The following is a 27,792-nucleotide window of genomic DNA, read 5'->3' on the forward strand; positions in this document are numbered from 1 at the left end:
TCAAATTAAACACATAAGATTATTACCTGATTTTACAGCATTTATTGGAAGTACTGAAATCACGCATTCCGGGGACAAAAATAAATTGATTGAATCCAACTTACCTTAGTACAGAAGTGTACACAAAAAAGTACAGCCCTTTGAAGTTACAAAATAAAAATGTTTTTTTTTGCATTATCTCCTAAACTACTTGACATTTTGTAATATGGACACGTTACTTTCTTGTTCTGAAAGCATTTTTCATACAAAAGAAACAACAAAATCTAAGTGCACAGAACAATTTTAAGGGGGGTGTGCAGCCCTAAATCCCCCAAACTTTTGAGTACGTTCAAATCAAATGAATTTTGTGGCATCATTAGTTTAACACATTATTTTAAAACTTTTTTGCCTCATCACTTTTTCGAAAAACTAGTTTTTTCCTAGTTGGCCATAAAATTACAATTAGTTTCTACGGATACAATAATTACAAACAGTTCCATCAATAAAATAGTCAATAACTTGAAGCTATCATTTATTGTGTGAATAAGATTAATATTAAAAATTTTTATATTACAATGGTCTATACATTTCAGGAAATGGCAGATATGCATTTAACTTTGGGTAAGTTGGATCAGATTAAATTATGATTTGAATTAACTATCGGAAATATCGTAGGTGAATGTCAAGGAAATAGTGCAGCAGTCGCAAGGCGTTATGCAGTAAAATACCCCAATCGAAATACACCCGATAGACGATTATTTCTGACCATTGATCGTCGTTTACGGGAAACGGGTACATTCCAACCGCAAGTTGCTAGCAATAGTGGTCGTCCAATAATGGATGCAACTGATGAAGGCATTTTAGATATCAAAATTTTGAGATATCAAAAGATGAAGGCGTTTGAAGGATCAGCTGCTTAAACCCTATCACTTAACAATGGTTCAAAAGTTATTGGTTGAAGATTATCCTAAAAGGATTGGATTTTCCGATTGGTTGTTAATGGAAAACACTCGAAATGTTAATTTTATTAGAAATATTTTGTTTACCGAAGAGGCTACCTTCAGTAGAAATGGAATAACAAACCATCATAACGAGCATATTTGGGCCGACGAAAATCCACGCCAAAAAAACGACTCATTACCAAAGGACTTTCAAAGTTAATGTTTGGGCAGGAATTGTGGATAACAATCTAATAGGCCCCGTATTTCTTCCCAACAATTTAAATAGTGATAATTATTTGCAGTTCTTGGCAAATGATTTACAAGAGTATTTGGAAGAAGTGAATATTGCAATAAGGCAAAATATGTGGTTTCTACAAGATGGCGCTGCACCGCATTACAGTAATGAAGTCCGGGAATACCTTTGCATGCAGTATCCTGGTCGGTGGATTGGAAGGGCCGCCCCACCCTTCTTGACCACCCAGAAGTCCAGGTCTTAACCCCAATGGACTTTTGATTTTGGGGGTTTATGAAAGAGAAAGTGTATTCTGTATATTCTGTAACAATAGAGGACGAACAACAATTGAGGGTTAGAATAATTGAAGCTGCAAATCAATTTCGTCAGAAAAATATGATTTTTTAGCCCCTTCGGTTTTCTTTATTAAAACGATACCGAATGTGTATTGAATTAAATGGGGGTCATTTTGATCATTTATTGTAATATCATATTTATAGAGGTTATAGACATTTTTTGTACTTGTTAATTCATTTAAGCCATTTATTTGGTTTCACGTAATTTTTATGAAAAGGGCCGTAACTCAATAAAAACTATTTTTTGAAAAAAGTTATGAGGCAAAAAAAATTTAAAAATAATGAGTTAAACTAATGATGCCACAAAATTCATTTGATTTGAACGTACTCAAAAGTTTGGGGGGATTTAGGGCTGCACATCCCCCTTAAATTTTTTCTGTGCGCTTAGATTTTGTTGTTTCTTTTTTATTAAAAATGCTTTTAGAACAAGAAAGTAACGTGTCCATTTTTATTACAAAATGTCAAGTAGTTTAGGAGATAATGCAAAAAAACAATTTTTATTTTGTAACTTCAAAGGGCTGTAACTTTTTTTGTGAACACTTTTGTACTAAGGTAAGTTGAATTCAATCAATTTATTTTTGTCCCCGAATGCGTGATTTCATTTATGACATACCTTTTTGAAACACCCTGTATATAAAATATATATTTCAAAATAGGGCTTTTTAGAGGTGCGTTCGTGGGATGACTTTATTGGAGGTAAGTTGAAAAAATTGGAGGTGAAAATAAAGATTATTTGTATTTCAATATATTCTCAGTACGTACCATTATGATGTAAATATTTACTGTATCTAAATGAGAATTGACGTTTCTGTAATTTTCCTACTGGACCACAGTAACATATTTCAGATTTTTAAAACCCAAGTCACCTTTATATTAAAGAATAAACAAACTATAACTTACCAACGACATGGAGGAATCCAAATTGTGTTTTAGCGGTGACGGTATTAATTTGACACATATAACGACCTTTATCTTCCTCTTGGACTTTGTTAATATGTAGGAACCAAGTTCGGTGCTTATCGTGAGTTACGCTTATTCGTGGATTTCTTGTTATGACGTGGTTGTGTACTGCCAAGATTGCTGATTGCTCAAAATGCATCCAAGCAACCTAAAACAATTCATATAATTATTTAAGTGACATGTTATAGTTTTATTAGTAAGAATGTATACTACAAAACTGATATTATTTCTACCGGATATCTTTTTGCAAAATATTTGTAATATAAATTTATACCGTTTGGCTGCCTTTATGTTCGGTGTTTATTTGAGTAACATTTTTTCTTGTACATATGTTTGATACATTTGCAATAACCGAATATGATTTGATAAGACATTACTCACATTAAGTCATTGTTTAACTGGTTTATATTTCATGGCCGGTTATTATTTTTTATTTATGGCATAAACTAAATAAGTTTTGTATAAAACTTGAAACTTTATGAAGCGCGTTTGAAACTTAATCTCCTAAAAATCTCTCTAAAAATGTTTCTGCACAATTAGATGACTAGAGCAGTCTTTGCATGGTGCTTTATACATGGTCTTTTAGAAACGTTATTTCTCCATTGTTCTTAAAAGGTATTACTTTAGTGTGGAAAATTGTGCGTATTTTCTATCGTCGTATCACCGTTGGCGTGTAAGTTGATTTTCCCAAACCTTATGAATTTATGTTTTTGGTTTGATTTCTTGGAATTGAATTTCGTATATAACGCATTTTCTGAATGCTCAAAAAGTGTATTGTTACATTTTAGGTTGTTACTTACTTTATATCTCCTTAGGCGGCCAGAATAAATGGAGAGTTTTTGTTATAACGTATCCATAGATTGTTGAGCTGTGCTGTTTTTTGGATCATGAGTCTCTTGCAGTTTTCAGCATTATTTCTTCAGTTAGTCTTATTACTTTTCTATTTCTCAATCCTCGAATATATTTCATAATTTGACCAATATCTCTTAATTCAATCTTCCTTAGTAATTGTTTTTACCAGGGTTAAATTCTGTAATTAGTTCTTTCGATAAAGAAATAAACAAATAGAATTCCGTATTTTCTAATCTTAATGCTCATAATATTGGCAATTTATGTTACTGCACAGCATACTTGGGTAGAACTTCAGTGTTATTCATTTGTAACAGCGTACCTAGTTTCTTTCAAGAGTTTATTTCTGGTAGCAGTGATCTGTTAAATGTGTTTTTCCTATTGAACTCTTGTACTTGCCGTTTTACTTACGAAGTTATTGTTGTTCTGTAGCATATAATCAGGTTATGTTTCTTGTGTAATAAGCTCAGGAATCTCCTCATATCGTCCTAACCTCTGGGATAAGAATATTTGTTATAATTATCCGGTATTGATCTGCTGATATATCTGCGAGGGCCTACCGTTTTTAATCAAAGTTTGTCATCTTGTAGTAGAAGTGCAAAATATTTCCATTGATGAACACAGTCCATTTCGTGTCCTGCATTGGTCGTCTCGCTTGGGTGAGCATCTGCTGATGTTTCAACGCAGCACCTTCAGCGACTGGGTCCCGTGGTGTTGTTTGGCTCACTTGTGATTTTTACTATTGTTGGGATATACCTAATTGTATGGCAGGAGTCCGACGTCCCCTATACGGTCACGTCCAGCACCGGTTATAGACGTGCCTTCGCGAACCTTAGACAGCGACAATAAAAGTAATTTATTTTTAGTCATTTTAATGCGTTTGGATTTTATACCTACTGTCAGGTGTGAGTTTTTGTTTCACGGCTGGTGCTACTGCTAACCTAAGTGTATCTGTGCCACGAATATTCATAGAACATTCCTCATTTGCAGATATCTACGCTATCAAAACGATTCTGAAGGAGCTCTTTTGATGTTATCGAGCGCTGGGCATGCTAGGGTTTTGGAAGCTCTTTGAAATGGTACCAGTAGTTGAGAGAATTATAGATCCCTCTAGATACCTTTCGTTCTCGATTGTCTCTGCATTTGAGTTTCAAGATTTCTATACTTATAGATTTTTTCTTTATATTTAACACGTAGATGGAGATGGATATTACTGCATAGCAAAACATCAATAACTTGTTGTTTATTTACTTAATTTGTTCGGAAATAACCGGAATAATTAACTAGTCGGAAATCCAGTCTATTATTCACGATTCATACGGTGGGTTTTAAATTTTGTTTATAAATCATATTTGCCTCAGTCTTTTTATTTGTGAATATGGTATGTTGTAAATTATTTTAATAAATATTTAGATCGTAATATAGTAATGATAATATAATCTCAAGCGTTTTTTGAAGGGTCAACGTTTGTCTTATAGAATTATGGAAAATTCAATCGAACGCAGTAGCAAGCCGATACTCGTATTCAATATAAGAAAAATTTATTATAACATAGTGTATATCCCTCATTCTTTATAAAGTAAAATTGGATAGATGCTCTTGGCCAGAGCATCATTGTGTGTAGAAAAGGCGCGGAACGATATAACACCGGGTGCTAGTAATGTGTTTTATCCTGAGCAGATATGGGCGTCTCTACTCTCCCCACTTCGACCCCGTTTGCTCAAAATTTTAATTAGTTATTCGACATGCGTTATTCCAGATAAATTATATTTTCCCCTGATGTTCTTGCCCTTCCTTCAGCACTGGATTAGCCCATCCGTCATATGATAATTAATAGTTCTAGTGCCAACAAAAGATGAGAATAATGCTGTCAAGAATCCAAAATCTTTTAACTAAAAGTGAGAAAAAATTTAAATTATGAATAGATGTATAAATTTATTAAAATATTTTATATATTTCATATAAATACTACACTTTTTTGTAAGATACTGACACTTGTTTCTAGTTTTGTTCAAGCTGAATTTATAAATGAACCCATGGCAATTTTTCAAACATTTACATAGAAAAAATAAAGGTAACTACAAAAAACTCAAGCTCACTTTAAAGAAAAAGACATATTTCAGATTTGCACTTTACAGTCTGAAAAACAGGCATTTATGTAATGATTATTTAGAAAATTTACACACTTAAAATTATAATTCTAAGCTGCATTTGTTATTATTCCTGCATACAAATAAAAGTACAGGCATGACACGTAATGATCAACTTAAAGAAAATACCACCGTTCTGAATCTCTTCACCACTTGTTGTACCTCTGTTTAAACATTTTGATATATTTTAAATATGTTGATATCGAAATTATTACTGTAGGCATAAAATGAAGACAGAACAGTAACTTGCGTAGAAAGAAGTTTGAAGAGTATTGTTAACCAAAGAAAAATGTCATTTTTGAAAGATTTAAGTTTAATAGTATTAGCCAGCAAGAAGGTCAACCATTTGACTCGTTTCTTACAGAAGTACGGAAAGCCATTAAAAAACAGAGTATAGACAACAAGACCTGATGATCAGATATAAAATAGTAATGGGCATACACAACAAAGCAACACAAGAAAACCTGCTCAGAGAATCAGAGTTAACGTTAATGAAAGCAGTTGACATATGTCAAGTGATAGAAATAAGACGTAAAGACCAGTCTAAAATGTTACAAAATGGGTCATTAATAAATGCAGTTCAACGAAGAGAACCAAGATGTGATCGTGTGTGTACCAGATGTGGATATAATCATTTTGCAAAAGTTTGTAGAGAAGACCATAAACCTAGTGGGAGCAATGTGAGAAGAAAACCAGAAATTCCAAGAAAGGCGATGAAAGAGCAGAAAAAGAAAGTGCATCAAGTAACAGAAGCTAGTATAAGGGATGTGCACAGTTCAGGAAGTGAGAGTGAAGGTAGTGAGTATCAGTATTTTGTCAGGTCAGTAAACTCTAAATGTAAACACGAGGTTGGACAAGATATGTGGTCAGCTGATATTTATTTTAACAATAAGCCTGCGTCATTTAAATTAGATACTGGAGCTGAGGTAAGCACATTGCCTTTAAGTATTCTCAAAGAAATAGCCCCAACAGCACATATCCGTAAATCTAATATATCATTAGTATCGTATGGGGATTCAAAGTTCAAAATTAAAACTGTAGGTAGAGTTACATTAACTTGTGTCATTAAAAATGATAAAAAAGATATATTTTTTGTAGTTGTAGATACAAAAAATCAGGTTCCTTTGCTGGGGTTTAAGGAATGTCTAGAATTAAATTTAGTCAAACGGGTAGATTCATTAGTAAGTTCTAAATTTAACAATTTAAATGAGCTAGTAACAAAATATTCACATGTGTTTGAAGGTCTAGGAAAATTTCCAACAAACCACCAAAGACCTTAAGAGAAAATACCAAACCTCGAATAAGCACCATAAGACGGGTTCCACAAGCTTTACGAAAACGTTTAAAAAATAAACTGCATGATCTTGAAGCGTAAGAAGTCATTACAAAGATAGATAAACCAACAGAGTGGGTTCACCCTCTTGTCATTGTAGAAAAGCCAAATGGTGACTTAAAACTATGTCTTGATCCAAAAGAACTTAATGGGGCCATCAAGAGAGAACACTTTCAAATTACTTCTGTTGATGAAATTGTAACTTTATTTGGTAGAGGACAGTTCTTCACCGTTTTAGACATGAAGGATGGTTATTGGCAAGTGGAGCTGGATGATGAAAGTACAGATTTAATGACTTTCGGCACACCATTTGGTAGGTATCAATTTAATAGACTGGCTTTCAGTATCTGCTCAGCCCCAGAAGTAATCCAGAAAAAGAATTTTGAAATATTTGAAGATCTTGAAGGCGTAGGCCTTTACTTTGATGATTTAATTGTCACTGGTGCCTCAGAAGGAGAACATGACAGGAACTTAAAAAGGGTTCTTGACTGTGCTACCAAATACAACATAAAGTTCAATAAGTCCAAGGTACAGTTCAAACAAAGTAGTGTTAAATCCATGGGTCAGATATTTCAAAGGATGGTGTGAAAACAAGTGATAAATATATCAAAGCAATCTTAGACATGCCCACATCAGAGTGCAAACAAGATGTTGCAAGATTTTTAGGAATGGTAAAATATGTAGTCAAGTTCGTACCAAGCCTATCAAAAATATCTGCCCCGTTAAGAAACTTGACAAGATTGGATGTAGATTGGCAGTGGTCAAGTGAGCATCAAGATTCACTAAATCAACTTAAGCATCTGTTGACTAACTCGCCAATCTTGGCAGTATTTGACCCAAAGGAACCAACAGAAATTGAAACAGATGCATCAAAAGATGGTTTGGGGGCATGTTTGTTGCAAGAAGACCTGTGACTTTGCATTAAGAAACTTTACAAAAACTGAGCAGCAATATGCTCAAATAGAAAAAGAAACTCTAGCTATTTTATTTGCTCTAAAGAGGTTTCACTACTTTGTCTATGGAGCTTGTGTAAAAGTCCACAGTGATCACAAACCACTGGAATCAATTTTTAAAAAAGATTTACAGTCGATTTCACCAAGAATCCTGAGAATGAGATTAAATCATTAAATTATGATTTAGTTGTGTCGTACAAACCAGGAAAAAGCATGTACATATCTGACACACTATCAAAGGCATTTCTAAAATTCAACAAAAGATCTGTTGATATCAAATAGAGTTTGCCGTTCATTCAATTGTCAATGATTTACCGCTATCTGAGGAACGAAAAAATCAGTTTCGACAAGAGACAATAGCAGACCCTCAACTACAAGTTGTTTTTAACTTTATCATCAGTGGCTGGCCAGAGCAAAAATATAAAATTCCAGAAAATGTCAGACACTTTGCCAAACTAAAGAAGAATCTATTTATAACTAATGACCTTATTTTTTAGACAATAAATTAGTTGTTCCTTTTTCATTAAGAAAAGAAGTTCTAGGATTACTTCATGAGGGACATTTAGGCATAGAAAAAACGAAAGCACTGGCACGCCAAATTTATTATTGGCCTGGTATGGCGATGGATATTGAATCATATATAAGGGCATGTGAGAGTTGTGAAAAATTTGCTAAAAAAACCCAAAATAAACTCTATTATCATATCCACTACCTAAAAGGCCATGGGAGAAGGTTGGGCCCGACATTTTCACATATGCTGGAAAAAGTTACGTAGTTTTATTTGACTCATATTCTAACTGGTTAGAGGTATTACCCGTTAAAGACAAAAGTGCTGATTCAGTAATTGCTGAAATTAAGACAGTTTTTGCACGATTTGGATCACCTGATTTTCTTGTAACTGACAACGTACCATATAATATTGAAAAATTTAGAAAGCAGAAATTGGAATTTACTTTAATCTTTCGTAGTCCTAATTATCCACGTTCAAATGGATTAGCAGAAAAAGCAGTGTCAATTGCAAAAAACATGTTAACGAAAACCATAGATGAAAGAAAACATGCAGACCTTCAGTCAGCATTAATAAATTATAGAAATGATCCATTAAAAGGTATGGGATACTCCCCATCACAACTTTTTAATAGCAGAAGATGTAAAACAAAAGTTTCAGTTTTAGTTGATTTGTTGCATCCATGTTTGTGTGAAAATGTTAAAATGAAAATGAGAGAGAATTAAATGAGACAACTTTTAATAAAAATGCAACAATATTGAAGCCATTGAACAGGGACATGGATGTAACAGTCCTTGATCACTGTAATAACACCTGGAAGTCTGCAAAAATCTTGAATCAACATGAATCGCCTAGATCATACATCCTGTAAGATGACAGTGGAAACATTATCAGAAGAAACAGATCTCACATAAGATCATCAGTAAATAAACATGTTGTAGACTATGGTGATGATCATCATTTGGGTAGCCATGGTAGTGTATTTCATAAATTGCCAGACAGTGAGGGTATTGAAACATATCAGGAACATCAAACAACAGAAGTTTTAATCCCTGATAATAATCATATATTTGAAACATCAAATCATAATAATACTTACTGTACAAGGTCAGGGAGACAAATTAAAAAAACTTGTAAGCTGAAATTAAAAGGAAAAAGAAAAGAGGATGTATGAGACCCAATTAAGTGACAATCATATTATTCATGTTGGTAACAAGATGGCATGACAGGGACAGATTATTCGATTAGACAAGGTTGTTAGATTAGGTTACTGGCATATGAAGTTAATATACTTGTTGTTTATACAATTACTCAATATAGTATTTGTTTTATTTATTACACCTTCCATCAGGCTTATACACCGGGCACCAGGTAGTTCGGAGACCATCGCCGTCTCTTCGTGTTCCAAATTTTTCATTTTTTATGGATTTTGAAAGTGCATTTTTCTCATGCATAATTTTGTTCACAAACTTTCTGATACACTTCTGAATCGAATGCAAAAAGTTGCATATCGATTCGTCTTCTTGCGGAAAATTGTTAGGTTTAGTGCTTCATTGCCTCGCCTAATAGTAGAAATGTTGGTTTTATGTAGTTGGAGTAAGGAATAACAAAAAGTTAAAACATCATTTAACATTTAAACCAAATAACTCTCCCTCAAAATGTACCGTATATTCGTAATAATGGTGTGTATTATCCAGGAAAATATGGCATAACAAAGAAAATGTTGAAGTATAGAGGAAAAATAACAATCGCGTTTCCATAGATTATAATGAATAAAACTTTTAATGGAAAAAAGTTACAGGAAAATTAAATGAATGAAGTTAATACGCTATTATTATTTGATAAAAAAAATTAAAAAATGCTTTACAAACTAGAAAGGGACAAATTTAATTAAAACAATTGAATACAATTTGATTAAACTGACAATTTTAATAATATAAAGCCCTCTGAAAAAAATCATTCCAACGACTCATTAGTAAAGTGTCGATAAATTTCAGCTCCAAATAAAACGTGTTTTTTGTTGGTTTATACCAAAAGTTTAAATATAAGTTTGCACTAAGAGTGAAATTAAAGTGTTTTCTAATTACAGAAGAGAAAAATTGTAAGTACAATTTTTATTTGATCCATATAAAACCATTTAAAGGATTTTATTGAAAACTAAACAACAGAAGATCTATTTTTATTTCAAATAAAAACACCGATAAGCCGGCTTAATTACCTAAGTCAGTAGCGGCTCTAGTATTAATACTATTAAATGAAGAAAATAAAAATTAAAAATGGATAACAATTTAAAAGCTGACACAGCAATACATAACAGCAATAGGAACTTTAGTACAACCAAAAAATATCATCTTCGCATCCAGAATCTCAAATAACAGAGTATGCATTTATCTTAGTAACACTACAATCTTACAAAAATTACTACATAATCACAAATCCGTTTCAATACAAGGAAACGACATAGAAATTAGAAGATCAATTACTCCTGCGAGCCGACTAGTCATATCAAATGTCTGCCCCAGTATTCCAAACACTATTATCAAAGAAGAGCTCAAAAAATTGGAGCTTATTGCCGTGTCTAAAATAACATTTTTAAAAGTTGGCATGCCTGAATCTGAATACAATCATATATTAAGCTTTAGGCGTCAAGTATTTGTTGCTCCAACAACTAATAATTATATCCCAAATTCACTTCTAATATCTAATGACAATCCCCTACATAATTTATCTTTCCTTAGATGACCTAAATTGCTCTAAATGTAATACCACAGGACACAAAGATGAAAACTGCATTATCAAAACAATTAATATACAAAATATTGACCAGCTATCTCAATCTATAAATGTTAATATTTCTGAAACAGAAAATTATCCAATAAATAAAACATCCCTTACATCAGAAACCCCAACTGCTCATCAATCCAGTACTCCTGCTACTTTTTCAACCAGACCACTACCAAATACCTCCTCCAACTCACAAAACCTACCCGAATCACTATCTAATAATACCAACATAATATCACATACTTCTATAAAAAGATAAATGTCAACATCTCCTGAAATAATAGAGTCAGAAAATCAAAAACTAATAATTCCTGTTTCAAAGAAATCTGCGTCTAAAAGGATTAAAAAAGCTTTGAACATCGAAACCTCAATGAAACCTATAGAAGCCATTTTATCGTCAGCTACTACTCCTTATACACTAAATTACACAGAACTATGCGACTATATTACAAATGCTATAGGTTCAAAGTTTCCTGAAAACGTAGCAAAGGATTATACAAATGACCTAGAAGGACTTAGCGTTGAATTGCAAATGGTACACACAAACACACACGACCGACGTCTTAAAAACAACATTTCAAGGATATTAAAAAAGATACATGGAACAGGCAACTCTTCTATTACTTAGGAAGAAAGCGACGGCAACTCTATCCATTAACCAAATTCATAGTTCAATGGAATTTGAATGGCGTTTACAGCCATATCGAAAACTTAAAAATATTAATCAATTAATTCTTATCTTGAGTAATATGTTTACAAGAAACACGACTTTCTAATAATAATGTAGTATATAGTTCATCTTTTCAAAATTAAAATTTGCAGTGTATATTTATCCATACTCCTAGAACTACAAAAAGTGATAGAACAAATTCCATCTCCTAAATTAATTCTTGCTGACACAAATTGTCATAACGAATCTTGGAGATACTTGGATCTTGGAGAATCTTGGAGATACTAACTTAGCTAGATTTAGAGTGTTAAGAGCCAGATCCAGATTTCTAATCAAAAAATCTAAAAAAGAAAGCTGGACCAATTATGTCTCATCAATAAATTCATCTACACCAATAAGTGATATTTGGCAGAAAATAAGGAAAATAAAAGGCTCAACCAAAATTAATCATATCGACACCATTGCTACAGATAACTTTATTTACTTCTTATATTCTATTTATTCTTATAATCTAAGTATTTACTACTTAAATCTTAGCTGATCGATATTCGAGCAATGGTCAATACAACTCTACATTCTTAAAACACAAAGAAAAAACCGAATTGTCACAAATCAAAATAGAAGATATTTTATGTCCTCTAAATATACCGATTACACTAGACGAGTTAAACGAAAGCCTAGGCAATGCTACAAAAAATTCTTCAGGACCCTATGATATTCCAACAATATTTATTGAGAAACTACCTGAAGCAGTACAGAAAATTTTAGTTGACATCTTTAACAATATTTACACAAATAAAACGTTTTCTTCAATATGGCGTCAAGCAATTATAATTCCTTTTTTAAAACTGAATAAGCCAAAAAACTTACCATCCTCCTATCGTCTAATATCTCTCACCAGTAACATTTGCAAAGCAATGGAGAGAATATTGAGTAAAAGACTGAAATGGCACTTGGAAAAGAAAAAACTTTTTACTCCAATACAATGCGGATACCGTTCAGAAAGATCGACATCTGATAACATTGTTGCACTAGAATCCGAAATTCATGAAGCATTTACAAATCAACAAAAAGTAATCGCAATATTTTTCGACACAACATGGATGCACTATATCCTCAAAATTATGAAAAACTGGAAAATAGATGGTAACTTTCTCGCTTTCACAAAAAACTTTCTTCAAAACAGGTCCATACAAGTAAAAACGAATGGATTCATGTCAACATCGAAATCACTCCATAATGGAATTCCTCAAGGATCGGCCTTAAGTCCACTATTATTCTTAATCGCAATAAATAATATAACAAACCACATAAAGCTTCCCGTAAAAGCTAATCTTTTTGCTGATGATCTAATAATATATGTTAAAAGTAAAAATATAGAATTAGCTACGCAAATTTTACAGAGAACATTAAACAGCTTAGAAATGTGGTCTTTAGAGACTAGTTTAACTTTTTCAACTGAGAAGACTAAAGTAATAATGTTTGACAAAAGAGAACAGCAGAATACAACTTAAACTTGTATCTAAATGGTCATTCTCTGAAACAATTTGATCAAATCCTGTCAACAAAGAATAAACTTACTAAGAGTTTTATCCAATCACAGATGGGGTTCAGATACTAAAATTCTTCTAAATTTATATCGGACATTAATAAGAAGCAAACTCGACTACGGACTTACACCACCAAGACAGTACCATTAACTTGGACCCTCGGCATGTCAGTCTTCTCTCCAGATGCATTCTTAAATATATATTTAATGTCATCAGATTGAGGTAGCATGTGATTATTTATTTGGACTGATAGACACGTTTCTTTATGGAGAACGATCCAATTCACAACATCAAAAATAAATAAGAAACCTATACTAGATTTGCCAACTAGAGAAATTAGTTGTCATTACAATTAATATAAATAAAAAAAAATTAAATTAAGTACTAAATCAGAAAAGTGTGACATGACAGGGGGAATGTTTAAGTCCGCCAAAATACATTCTTTTTGATATATTTGAGTATAATTATGTCATAAATTTGTATCGCACATCTACAGTGAATTGAATGTTTATGTAGAATCGAGTGCTTTGCATCATTTCATGAGCGTTTCCTTTATTTATTTCATTTATTCTTATATTCAGAAAACTGTTTTATAATGTAACTATAAATATTTTCTTCTTTTGTATAAACTTTTGAATTAGGTAAAGACAACAATCTTATTTTCATTAGTTTTGTAATTTATTAAATTGCTTAAACAAATGAGTAATCAACGGTTTTATTTTTATTGATACGTCAATTACTATGAATAGGTATTTTCTTAATGTAATTGAAGGAGTGCCATGATAGATATATTAACATTGTTACCAATCCTAATATTTGTTTTTACTTTGACTAATTGTATTAATTGTGCTTATACGTTTAAAGAAAGACTAGTATGTGCACAAAATATATTCAATACATTTAGGAAATGTACCGGGTGTCCTACAACTCTTTTACATCCTGTAGTTTAAAAGCAACTGAACAATTTTAACTAAAATTAAGAAAAATTAATTCGACTTTCATGATGCTCTTTTGATGCAAACTTAAGATTATTATAAAGTTTGAATAGACTGGGGGTTAAAAGCTAACTTAAATAAAAGATTTTCTTGTTCATAATTCAACAGTGTACCACCTAGTGAGTACCCACAGAATATCCTACATGTCGTAAAAGGCGATTAACTGCAGCAGCTGACTGCTGTCATACAATTTTATAATTTTAATTAAAACTATTTTAAATTAAATTTTTAAAAAGTCCTCCACGTTCAGCCAAGCAGTAGCCTAATATATTGTATAAGTGCCTTCGGGTGTTCGACAATATTTCAGATGTTATGCTTTGAAAGGCCTGAATGATTTTTTGACGTAATTCGTCAAAATTTTCGGCACCTTCATGCTCATATCGGTAAATTTGTTGCTTCACATAACCCCATACGAAAAAGTCCAAAGGTACAAGATCAGGAGAGCGAAGTGGCATTTTTATGGTATCTTTTGTACTAATAACTTTATCTGGAAACTTAATGTTTAAAAAATCTAACACCTCCCGTGCATTTAGAGCTCAACAGTCGTCTTGCTGTTCTATGTACCAGGGATTTAAAACTGGAACTAAGAATTAGGTTGGCGAGGTGCTATGTTTTTTCGACCTTATTTTATGGAATGGAATCCTGGACCTTGAATGCTACATCAATGAAAAAACTGGAATCATTTGAGCTGTGGGTGTACAGAAGAATTCTGAAAATATCATGGACAGAACACGTCACAAACAAAGAGGTTCTGAGAAGGATGAACAAAGAAATGGAAATTTTAAATTCAATAAAAACAAAAAAATTGGAATATCTTGGACATATTACACGTGGAGAGAAATACACCTTGCTCCAACTGATCATGCAGGGAAAGATCCAAGGAAAGAGAAGCATAGGGAGGCGTAGAATGTCATGGCTGCGCAACCTGAGAGAGTGGTACGGATGTACATCAAATGAACTTTTCAGAGCAGCCGTCTCAAAAGTTCGAATAGCTATGATGATTGCCGACCTCCGCCGCGGAGATGGCACTTGAAGAAGAAGAGAAGTCGTCTTGCTGCAACTAAATTTCATCCATATTAATAGGTAATGCTCGAACTGCTGGGATTATGTGATTTCTCAGAAGATACAGATACTTACGACCACACAAAAAGCCCACAATGAAAAAATTGCCAATTACGTTTTCACCTAAAATACCAGCCCAGATTTTGACTTTTTGACGGTATTATGTTTTGCAAGGAACGCTTATGTACCTATTTTCTGTAGAGTACGCTACGGTAAGATGGATTGTTATAGCCAGTTAAAGAAAAAGAAGACTGACTCATCTGTAAACAATATTTTTTCATGAAAATTTCGTCACGATTAGCGAGTTCCATCACAATGTTTTGTGTTTTTTGAAATGTGTAGCAATGGTACTTGTTTCTTTTTCAAATATTTTGTACAGTTCTAGCACTAATACCAGTTTAGCTTAAAATTACGGTGCTGTTACAAGGAAAACTGATTTCAGCTAGAGTACACTCGGCAGTTTCACGCTGTTCCCGTTCTTCATTAATTGCACGAGCTGGTTAATTTTTATCTTCATCACTATCCGTGCATTTTCTACATTTCTTAACACAATATTTCACTCCATTAGTCACTTTGACAAAACTAGAATTCAATCTTATGGGTGTTAAAAGCAAGCTCGTATGTCGATCCTAATATCATTCTATATTCGGTCTCTCTCTGTTAGGAGAACAACCTTATACTGTTCTTTTCGCACTAATTATGTGTGATATATGCAGTTTTCAGATTACCACAACTGTATATCCATATATATATATATATATATATATATATATATATATATATATATATATATATATATATAATAAAGAAAAAGACAAATTAAATTTCGAAATGTACGATTGTATACCAGAGAAGAGAAAATAATAATTGTCGACTAGACTATGAGTTACAGTGACTTCTTGCTGCTACAATTAGTTTTTGAGGGCTCTTAATCACGCAAAATCTTACCCCTTCTTGGTGTTTGCTCAGTTTACTTTACGCTCAACTTTTGTAATCTGTTTAATACCAGGATATCGCAATTCTTAGCACGTACATTCGAATAATCTTCAGCAAGGCGAATATATGAACTTCCACTTATGAATTATTTTACTTTAAATCCTATAACGCCTGTAGTAGTCGAATTGTTGTAGTCGTGACACAATTATCTTGTTCGTATGACATTTACGAGACAATGAAAGCGTTTTGTAAAAGCACTCAGTAGTATCTAATAGAAACATACATCCAGAAAACATTCTCATATTTGAAAAAATAAAAAGTAATAATTTTGATATATTACTTTGGAGATTTTGTAATTAAAGAGTACTACCAATCACTCGAAACGAAACGTTTATAACAGTGAGCAATATCTTTTATATTTCTGTCTGACGGCTCGAACATGTCGGAAAAACGACTGGAACGAAATTCATGTATATCTAGCTAATTTTTTCTGGATACTTTCAGTAACAGCAGCATAAACAGCTTTTCATATTGTCTGACGGAACTTGTTTCCCTATTTTTCTGTCTTACGAGTGAAAATTTTCGGGAAAATAAGAGGAACAATACCCCAGAAGCAAAAAAAGTCACAGAAATCGTGTCAGATTCTCTAACTATATCCTCTTTTATACTATAAGTTTAGACGCTGTATAAAGATCTTGTAATAAACAAAATAAAACATCTAAAAATAGGTCAACACACAAAAAACTTATTGACAAAGTCGAATGAGGTACACCAGAATATAGACGAATAAGTAAATAAATATTAAAAGAGTAATGATATTAAATATCATTTTTCTGTGTGAACCTTCATTTTGCAAAATAAGTTGTGAATCAAAATTGAATCGATTGTTTGTTCCACGACTAAATCTACATACAGATTGAACCAATTTAAAACGGAACATACAATTTAATATATGTCTGTTTGAACTGCATTTGAAATAGTGGACCAATATAAAACTTGGACAAAAATAAATCCATACCCGGTGATAGACATTGTATAAAATATCGTTCAACTATCTGTCTCCTTTAAAGGAAAGAGGAGCTTGCCTAATAGTCGGAGAGATAGAGCCGAAATTTTGAACTGATCAGTAATATGACATCTCTCTATTGGAACATATTCATTGTAACTGGCTTAAGACTTTGCCTTATAGGCGGACGCCCCTCGTGGTACAGGAGGTGGCTATACAGGGATGAAGTTGTCATTTTTTTCGGAAAAATTAACGATCGATAATATGGCTGAACATTTGCCCAGAGTAAGATTACCTATGGTATAACTAGACGAAATCCCAAAGGGCGGACGCGAGAGTGGATACATAAGGGGTGGCGGACAGGGGTGAAGTTGCAATTTTTTGGGGAAAAATTAACGATAAGTAATATGTCCGCCATTTTCATGGCTTATTATTTAGCCCCTAAAAACTCTAAATCCAAACGGGCGGACAGCTGGGTTGGTACAGAGAGCCATAAAACGGGGTCAAATGTACCACTTACCTGCGCATTTTAGGTCTCGGTAACAATTTTCAAACTGATTTTATTATAATATTTTTATACCGATTGATTTGGAAATTTGTATGCTCACTTCTGTTACTATTCTGAAAAGCGTCAAGTAGAGTTTTCCTCAAAATTTTTCAAAAAAATTTCCGTAAATGAAAATTTTCGTAATTTTTTGAGGTAAAATCTAATTTGTAGAATCCTTTCGATTTTCTGTCAGTTATACCATGATTTTTTTCCAAAAATTTTCAAACGATTTTTGCGATAAGAAAAAAAAATTTAGAAAAACTTCGTCATTTTTCTCACTCTCATTGATGTTTTCACATTCATCATCTTCGTCACTTTCACTTTCAATAATATCACATTCATTATCTACTTCATTTTCAATCACTACTTCTCGAACTGATTCTGGCATCTGAGGTCCATAATAAAACATTAAATATCAAACATTTATTCAATTAAAAATTAATTCGTAAAATATTTGTATTTAAGAAAAAAATGTGATTTGTAAGTAAAAAGTAAGTAAATATGACTTTAGTTTGAAAAAAAAAACATTATCATAATATCATTTTAAAACTACAAAATATTCTATAAAAGATTCAGACGATGACGTAGAGGTTTATCAAATGTTTTAGAAAAGTTTTTGTAAATTTTTTTTTCTTATCGGAAAAATCGTTTGAAAATTTTTGGAAAAAAATCATGGTATAACTTACAGAAAATTGAAAGGATTCTACAAATTGGATTTTACCTCAAAAAATTACGAAAATTTTCATTTACGGAAATTTTTTTGGAAAATTTTGAGGAAAACTCTACTTGACGCTTCTCAGAATAGTAACAGAAGTGAGCATACAAATTTTCAAATCAATAGGTATAAAAATATCATAATAAAATCAGTTTGAAAATTGTTACCGAGACCTAAAATGCGCAGGCAAGTGGTACATTTGACCCCGTTTTGTGGCTCTCTGTACCAACCCAGCTGTCCGTCCTTTTGGATTTAAAGTTTTTAGGGGCTAAATAATGAGCCATGGCGGACATATTACTTATCGTTAATTTTTCCCCAAAAAATTGCAACTTCACCCCTGTCCGCCACCCCTTATGTATCCACTCTCGCGTCCGCCCTTTTGGATTTCGTCTAGTTATACCAAGATCTTACTCTGGGCAAATTTTCAGCCATATTATCGATCGTTAATTTTTCCGAAAAAAATTTCAACTTCATCCCTGTATAGCTACCCCCTGTACCACGAGGGGCGTCCGCCTGTAAGGCAAAGTCTTAACCCAGTTACAATGAATATATTCCAATAGAGAAATGTCACATTACTGATCAGTTCAAAATTTCGGCTCTATCTCTTGGACAATCAGGAAGCGATAAGTGGTTTGACAGCATAATAACTGCTTGTTTAGTCTAGTTTTTTCAGTGATTCTAGGCAACCTATTTGGGTGGAGTTTTGACTTGTTCTTGAATGAGTTCCGAATCCAGCAGCCCGCTGAAGTATTGGATTTTTATAATATAATTATTTGACAACCTTTTGTTGGCCAACCACCTAGAGCGGAGTTGAGCCGAAATACATTGATTTCCTATGTTCCGTTTTAAATTCGTTCAATCTGTATAAAAAGATTAAAAGTAAATCGTAAGTCAACAAAAATTTTCAGTGGAAGTGAAATATTTTTATGACCGGAAGTTAAATAATACATGGTTTTAGACGTATTTTTGCACTCTATCCACACAAATATTGTACACACTTTGTACAATATTTTTTTCTACCTTAATACTTTTTTAACTAAGAAGGTAGTTACAAAATATACGTTGGAAATTATTAACTATTTTAATAAAACACAAATAGTATGTTATGGGCGATCTCTGATAATTTATTTGACTTCCTTCTCTCCCGTCAATAAAGGCCAGTCAACTTCATTTGGATCCGAATGAAACGTAAAAACAACGAAACTTTCCTGAAGGTAAATTAAAGTTGTTTGTTTTTGTGATAGCTTTCTCGGCTTACACTCACGAACCTTGTCAGGGGTTTCTCTATATTAAACAAAAGGCGTCTAAAAAATAAAGTTCCTAAGTTTGAAAAATTACTGAAGTATAATATTTGTAGTTGTTTTTAAATATACTGAAATCAAAATTTTCATATTCAAATTTAAAATATAAAAAACTAACTTATCAAAAGTGTAACTATAAAGAAGAAACCAAATAAAAAACAACGGTAAACTTTTTATCTATGTTTCAATAAAACTTATTAATATCAAACTGATTAAAAATTGAATGATCAGTGACACCTTGACTGTGATAAAAGGGCTCAGATCCGTTACGCTCTTCTTCCTGCAGTTAAGGTTCCCCCAAATCAACGCGAATTATTCGTACCTGTTGCGGAAAATCGCACCACATGCGATTCGCAAGTTCAGACTCACACGAATTTTACCGTTTAAGAGCGATTTGTCTGAGTAAATATTCGTCCGAAATTTTAGTTCGCCATCGATTGTTTTTGTCCGGATTCGTAGTGCGGTAGTAATTTATTATAACGAAATAGAGAAATTAATTGAATTAGTTCGACAATATCCCATTATTTATTATCTTTTCCATGAGGATTACAAAATATACAAGAATAGAATACAAAGAAAAATACAGAATATTCGAAAAAAGGATAAGGTTTGGAGTTAAATAGAAGAAATAGGCGAAAATGGTACGTATATTGAATTTTATTACATAATAGTAAAATATAAAAGTTTTAATTCATAGTCCTGAATTAAAAAAAGTGGCAAATCTGTCTTGGACCGAGAATACTAGTCTCTTTGGGTCATTATCAAAATCTAGAAACGCTCTAACTTTAGGTTCTGCTGGCTCTAAAAGTTCGATAAATCCATCAACACATTTTTTTTGTTCGTAGGAAATTATGTAAGATACATGCAGTTTTCATAATTTTACTAGTAGTGTCAACTTTTGTTTCGTTTGGTCTGTACAATATACGCCATTTTTGTGCTAACATACTGAAAGCATTTTCTACAACTCTTCTCGCTCTACAGAGCCGTACATTATAATTTACCTTGAACATATCTGTTTTACTTTACTTAATAAAGGGCCTCAACAAATATTATTTTAGAGCAAATGTTTCGTCTCTGATTATAACATGAGAAGAAGGTTCATCTTGTCCAGGAAGATTTTTTGGCCCAGGCACATTCAATGAAATGGTTTCAAATCTTCTTTCCATGTTGAAAACTTCGAAAATTCCACCATCACTATTTTTACCAAAACCACCAATATCAACCATAATAAATTTATAATTTGCACAAACAATAGCCAATAATACTATTGAAAACTTTTTTAAGTAACACCAGTGATTAGCTTCAGTTTTGTCTGGATATTTTATAGTAATATGCTTACCATCGATGCTACCAATACAATTTGGAAATTGCCAAATATTTCTAAAGCCTTCTTCAGATTTTTTCCATATTTCTGTAGTTGGTTCAAGTAAATATGTTAATTGCAAATTTTTACATATTGCTTCACAAACTTCTACAATTATGGCACTTACAATCAAGAAACCAACTCTAAAACTATGGTCAATTGTATAGAATGAATCTCCGGTTGCCAGATATCTAAAAACAATTTTTTAGAGGATGAGATAAAGAAGAAATTTAGAAATTTGCAATATCAAATGGAAGCATTCAAACCATTCTTAAGTTTTGCAAAAACTACATCTAACGTTAGCGATGTCCGAGTACCACAATATACAGAATTGACAAATGTAGAGTCTTTTGATAGTGAAATTGACAGAGCACAATTATCTAGTTCATAAAACACTCAATCAAAAAATTTAGGAACATCGAACACCGATATCATTCAGGTTCAACCCTCAGCAGTTAACCTAGATTAAGTGGTGGTTCTAGAGTTACTTCTGAGCGCAAAATTCCCATTACCCCCAAAACAAACAGAAAACGCCATTCTGAACCATCCACATCTGTGGAAGAAATAAGTTATTTTGAATCCAAAAAAGTCACTTTTGATGCAATCGATCAACTTTTTTTGGCTCACGTATATGCGATAAAAACTTTCTCTCCTAGAAGATACATAGAAATAAAAATTGCGCAAGTTATCATGGAACAGAAGCTTCTTCAATTAGAGGAATGTTCTACAAATTTATCGTCCTTACTCGACGCAATGAGTACAAGAAAGATGGTAATTTATATGGGTAAATTGTTGATGCATAGTGGAATATAAATATTCCCAGCATCGCTCTTAATGGCTTGATTAAGCGTGAGTATACAATTTACTTTAATTGCTATCGACACATTTAACTTCATCTTTCTACAAATCAACTTAGATCTGCAAGTCGGGATACTTATCCAAACGTCTCTTCCGTTATTTTGCAATCTTTACTTAAATTGCCTACTCTTGAAGAAAGGCGAATATTGCTAGATATATCATTTTTATATAAATTAATACGAGGAGGCATTGATGCTAGTGCTCTTTTGAAAAAGGTTAACTTCCGTACTCCCTGTAGAGACACCAGATCCCAAGACTTATTTTATTTAGAATTTCATAATCGAACTTATACTGTAAATAAACCCTTACAGAGAATGTGTAGAAATGTAAATAAATTTAATAGTAATGCTTTTTTTCATTTATCACTAAGTACTATTAAGAATAAGATCGAAAATACCTTTTTATGTAATCACATTGTGTTTTAATAGTTTAAGCTAAATTTAAGTTAATTTGTAAAAAAATGGTAAGTCCGTAAATAAACATTCTTCTTCTTTGTCAATCATTTTCCATCCACTTCTGAATGTAGGTCTCTCCCAATTGCTTCAACCTTTCTCTATCTTGCGCTAATCTAATCCACTGTTTGCCTGCCACTGTTCTTATGTCATGTACCCATCTTTTTTGAGGTCTTCCCATGCTTCTTGTTGTCGTCTTTGGTCTCCATTCTAGAATTCTCCGTGTCCACCTGTTGTCATTAAATCGGGCTACGTGACCTGCCCAGCGCCATTTCATTTTTGCAATTTCTTCCACAATATCCCTAATCTTCGTTCTACGTCTTATCTCGGTGTTTCTAATCTTGCCTCTTAGTGATATTCCAAGCATGATTCCATCCATTGCTCTTTGCGTTGTTTCTAATTTTTTAGCAGATTTTATGGTGAGGGCTATTGTCTCCAAGCCGTAAGTACAAACTGGTAGTATGCATGTGTTATACACCTTTTTCTTTAAGTTTACAGGAATGGAGGTGTTTTTCAAGATATATGCTAATTTGCCGAAAGCGCCCCATGCCAGCTGTGTTCTTCTTTTAATTTCAGCATCTTGATTTGGTTTTCCTAGTTTGATAACATGACCTAGATATACATAATGTTCAACATTTTCTATGGTATGATTTTGTATTGTTATATTTGTCTGGTCTCAGCTCAGTATTTTTGTTTTGCTGTAGTTCATTTTTAAGCCTACCGCTCCTGAAACTGCATTTAATTGTTGTAACATATCATTTAGTTCTTGGATATTATCGGCTATTAAAACTATGTCATCTGCGAATTGCAAGTGGTTTAAGTATGATTCGTCGACGTTGATACCCTTATTGTGTCATTCTAGTTTCTTAAAAAGTCTTCTAGAGCAAGGGTAAATAGTTTGGGAGAGATGGTGTCTCCTTGTCTTACTTCTCGTTGTAGTCTTATGGGATTAGTTTTTGTGCTTTCGTCCAGCTTTATCTGCATGGTGGCATTTTCATATATGTTTTTAATTATGTTAGTGTATCTGGAATCTATACGTGCATTTTCTAGAGATTCAAGCACTGCCCATAATTCGATGGAATCGAATGTTGAGCAGAAATCGAGCTTATATGTTAGGCGGTTGGTTATGATTTAAGTTAGTAATTTATACAGATGTGAGAGCAAGGATATTGGTCGGTAATTCTCGATGTTTGCTTTGTCTCCTTTCTTGAATAGTAAAATGACTTCGGAGTTGTACCATTCTTGAGGAATCTTTCCTTCATCAATTACTTTATTAAATAAAATATTTAATACCTGTTCTATTTTTCTTCCACCGATTTTCAACATTTCGACTGTAATTTTATCCTCTCCCGGACATTTATTCGTTTTTAGTTGATTTAGGGCCATTCTTATTTCATACTCGGTTATGTCCGGTATTTATTCTGAGCCGGTGTTAATTATTGTTCGTTCAGTACGTCGTTGTTGTGGTTGTGTATTTGCCGAGTATAATTTAGTGTAGAATTTTTCAATGGCCTCGCTTATTTCCTTTCTGTCTCGGATAGTGACGTTTTTCTCATTTTTTATTTCTATGATTTTTCTTGTGCCGTTTGAGGTTTTTGCTTTAAGTACTTTCATATTGCAGTTATCTTATATTATATTTTTTATTAGATTGTTAGTATAGTTTCTATGATCGTTCCTAATTTCTTTGTTCACGTTTTTGTTTAAACTTTTAAAGCTATCCGAAGTTAGATCTAAATAATACAATTCTAAATAAACATTACATTACATATAATGTTATTTGTTTTTTCACTTAACATTTCCAATACTGGACGTGACTAATTTGATGCGAATATATTTTTTTTTGTTATGGGGTCATTCACGATTCCTATTCTATGAATTTCGGTGCGATTAGGAGTAGTGCAAAAGTGGCACCTGAAACCCAAAGATGTGCTCCGAATCCCATTGATAAGCACTTACCTTACAATTTAATAGTCGGTACCCCGAGCTACCATAGCACACACACCCTTACTCATAATCTATCTCCTAATATCTAAACCAATATCCAAGGAGAAAAAATAAACTGATATAAAAATATTTTGGTGAAAAAACACCAAGTTTCTTCTTCTTCTTGTTCTTTTTATGTATACATATAACTCTGTCTGTTTTTCAATGTGCCTCCAGTAAGTTGTCGTTCCATCGTTTTCGTGGTCTTCCTACTGATCGTCTTCCCATTGGGAACCGTCTCTTGCTGTCTTCACTACTCTGTTTGTGGTCATTAGGCTTATATGATCATTCCATTCTATTCTTCTATTTTTTACCCAGTCCTTGATGTTCTCCACCTTGCATCTTTATCATATATCAGTTCTTCTAGCTCTGTCCCATAGTATTTTACCATTAATTTTTTAAAGTGTTTTCATCTCTGCTGTTTCTAACATCCTTTTTATCCTCTCTCTGTCATGTGGTGTTTCTGCTGCGTATCTTATTATTGGTCTGATACTGTTTTGTAAATTTTGTCTTTCATTTCTTTCCCGATAATTTTATTTCTCCATATTGCTACTTTCTGTAGCTAGATAATGTGATGTCCATTACTTGTTCTATTATCTGACATGAGTATTATTGCGTCGTCTGCATAGCAGATTATTTTAAGTTCTATATCTCTCATTTGGTATCCTTTTTTAGTTCTTACCTGTTTTATTATGTCATACATAATTAGGTTAAACAATAGAGGACTCAGGGATCTGAGATGATAAGACCCCTGTCTTATCCCATCGCCAGCTTCAATAGGGTCAGCTAGTTTTTCTCCTTCTTTTACTTTTATTGTATTGTTTTTTGTTAGATATTTTCGATCGTTTTGATTATTCGTAAAGGTATCTCTCTTGCGTACAATAAGTGGATAACGTCCTTTACGTTGACCTAGTCAAATGCTTTTTTAAGGTCCACGAAGCATAGATATGCTGGTTTGTTGTATTCTAATAATTTCTCTTACACTTGCCTCATTATAAATATGACGTCGGTGCATGATCTTCCCGACCTAAAACCTTTTTATTCTTCTGCTAGTGTTATAATTTCATTTAGTTTATTTGTTTGAAGAGAGTTTGTTTCGTCAGATCTGGTTCTCCGTACTTTAGAAGTTCGTTCCGTATCCTGTCCACTCCAAATAAAAAATGAAAAACTCAACATTAAAAATGAGAATGTTACGTATTATAAACACGAGGAGGTACTTGCATATGAAACAGGGTAGAGACACAAGAAAAATAAGTAGAAGACGAAAATGAAATGATAAGGATTTTGGTAAATTATTCGTAAATTTTAACATATTAAAAGGTTGAATTGAATTTTGCCATTAAAAAAATTGAGACCTGTGCCCCAATGCAAGAAATGCCAACCCTATAGTTATACGTGATATATAAACGTGATATGATAAATAATTGTGATAAAGACTTATAATGCCAGCCAACATGTGTTCATTATAGAGTAGGTCACCCAGACAACTATACAGAATCTACGAAAGCAAAAAAATGTAGAAGTTAAACGAAACGGGAAAATCACACCTATAAAGTACCAAAAAAGACATTACTAAAAACTCTGAGACTCTGTACTGAAACCTCTTCACCACACTGTTCACTACTCACTGCACTACTAGTAGAGACTGGCACGGGATATTGATATTTAGTTTCGACATACTCACATATACAAGCCAGGCAATGGATTTTTATCATTTGTTCTACATTAACCTTATTGGGTAAAGGGTAAAGTAAAAATAATATTCTGTTACTATTGCCTAGTCTATGCTGTTACTTTTACTTATGGACAATCCCATGCATATCTACGTACCTGAAGCACGGCGGGAAAAGTACGGCGTTAAACTAGTTAATTGTATGACTTTTTAGAATACAACCAATTTAATTTCACAAATAAACAATGAAGTATATACAAAAGATATTCACTAAATTGATAACTAGTGTTGTATGAGCTATTAATAAAAAATACCTTGTCCGTGTCTGTACTACAAAACAAAGGTGAAAACCCACTATCCAAATATATATAGCCTAGGAGGACAAATTCGTTAAACTTCCTGCTCGAATCGGTATCGATAAAGTGTTATGAATCATTTCGGCCTATCCCAGCCTCATCAGACACTTGGGCTGATACAAATTCAAACACGGAAAGTCCAACGAATGTCTCCCAAAGCTTCACCACCGCAGTGGTTAGCGTACAGAGGCGCCTCTGTACCTAAAAGTTTAATAATCTTTTACACATTTCGCATAGCCCAGATAACAGGAAACGATATTATTAAATCGTTTTCGTTCACGGCCGTCAAAGCAGTGCTAGAAGATTTAATCTTTTAAACATATATATATATATATATATATATATATATATATATATAAATAAATATAATATCTTGTGTAAATGAGAATAAAAATAAAGTTCGACGACCAAGTAAGACAACAAACAGCCCTATTAACCGATCCTTGTAGTTAAAGGAATTTTCTTGTTAAAGGAAAAGGGAATGATATATGGAAGATCCTTTAGCAGAAGACAGATACGGCATTCGGCGTATGATTGATGTGTTCTTGGACATAAGATCTGAATTATTCTAATTCCTTTTAGGTACAGAAATCACAGACGTTCGTTGAAAACTTTTTCGTATTTAATTTGTATTTGGATGTACGGTTTTTCTCTAAGGATGTACGGTAATATTTTATATATTCTTAATATATCTATCGGTCGAATCTGGTGGTAGAAGTTCGATATTATTTGATATGGGATTAAACCACAGTTGATTGTAATCAAAATTACATTTTACATTTGCTTTCACGTTTCGATTTCCAAACCGGAAACCGTTTTGAAAAGATTATGAAATAAAAATTACGAACAGTATTAAAAATAGTAAAAAATTAATAATTTTTACTTAAATTTTTTTTGAAAACGTCAAAGCAAGTGTCAAAATGAATTCTCATTACAATTAATTGGGTTTAATCTATTATACAATAATATCTAAGTTAATATTCATTTAAATTTTCAATTAAATATTTATTGAAATATAGTAAACGATCTTTTGCAGCAGACATATACGGACTAACAGTCTTTAAAGAGAGCAAAAACATATCTGAATAATACTACACAAGATCCTGGCAACCAACTGTCTTAACAACCAACAAGTTAACAGCTTGAAGTAACCCCTCTATTGATAATTTTGGGGGCTATTTCCTATGAGCTGTGAGAATTTTACCTAAATCAGTCGATAGTTCCAGTCACTGAAATATATGTAGGTATAGAATGAAATGAAACGTGGTAAAGTTCAAATAA

At 32.7% G+C, this 27,792-nt stretch overlaps 1 protein-coding gene across 1 annotated transcript in view; it reads right to left on the reverse strand.

Annotated features, from left to right (window-relative positions):
* LOC140451811 (lachesin-like) overlaps positions 1-27,792 on the reverse strand; it is a 264,100-nt gene that overhangs the window by 39,518 nt on the left and 196,790 nt on the right. Inside the window, exon 3 of the mRNA XM_072545679.1 lies at positions 2,409-2,616. Within this exon, the coding sequence (XP_072401780.1) occupies positions 2,409-2,607 (199 nt within the window). The 5' untranslated portion in view covers positions 2,608-2,616. The remainder of the gene's footprint in view (positions 1-2,408; positions 2,617-27,792) is intronic.

Source organism: Diabrotica undecimpunctata, chromosome 10 (genome assembly GCF_040954645.1).
Source record: "Diabrotica undecimpunctata isolate CICGRU chromosome 10, icDiaUnde3, whole genome shotgun sequence".
Lineage (NCBI taxonomy): Eukaryota > Metazoa > Arthropoda > Insecta > Coleoptera > Chrysomelidae > Diabrotica > Diabrotica undecimpunctata.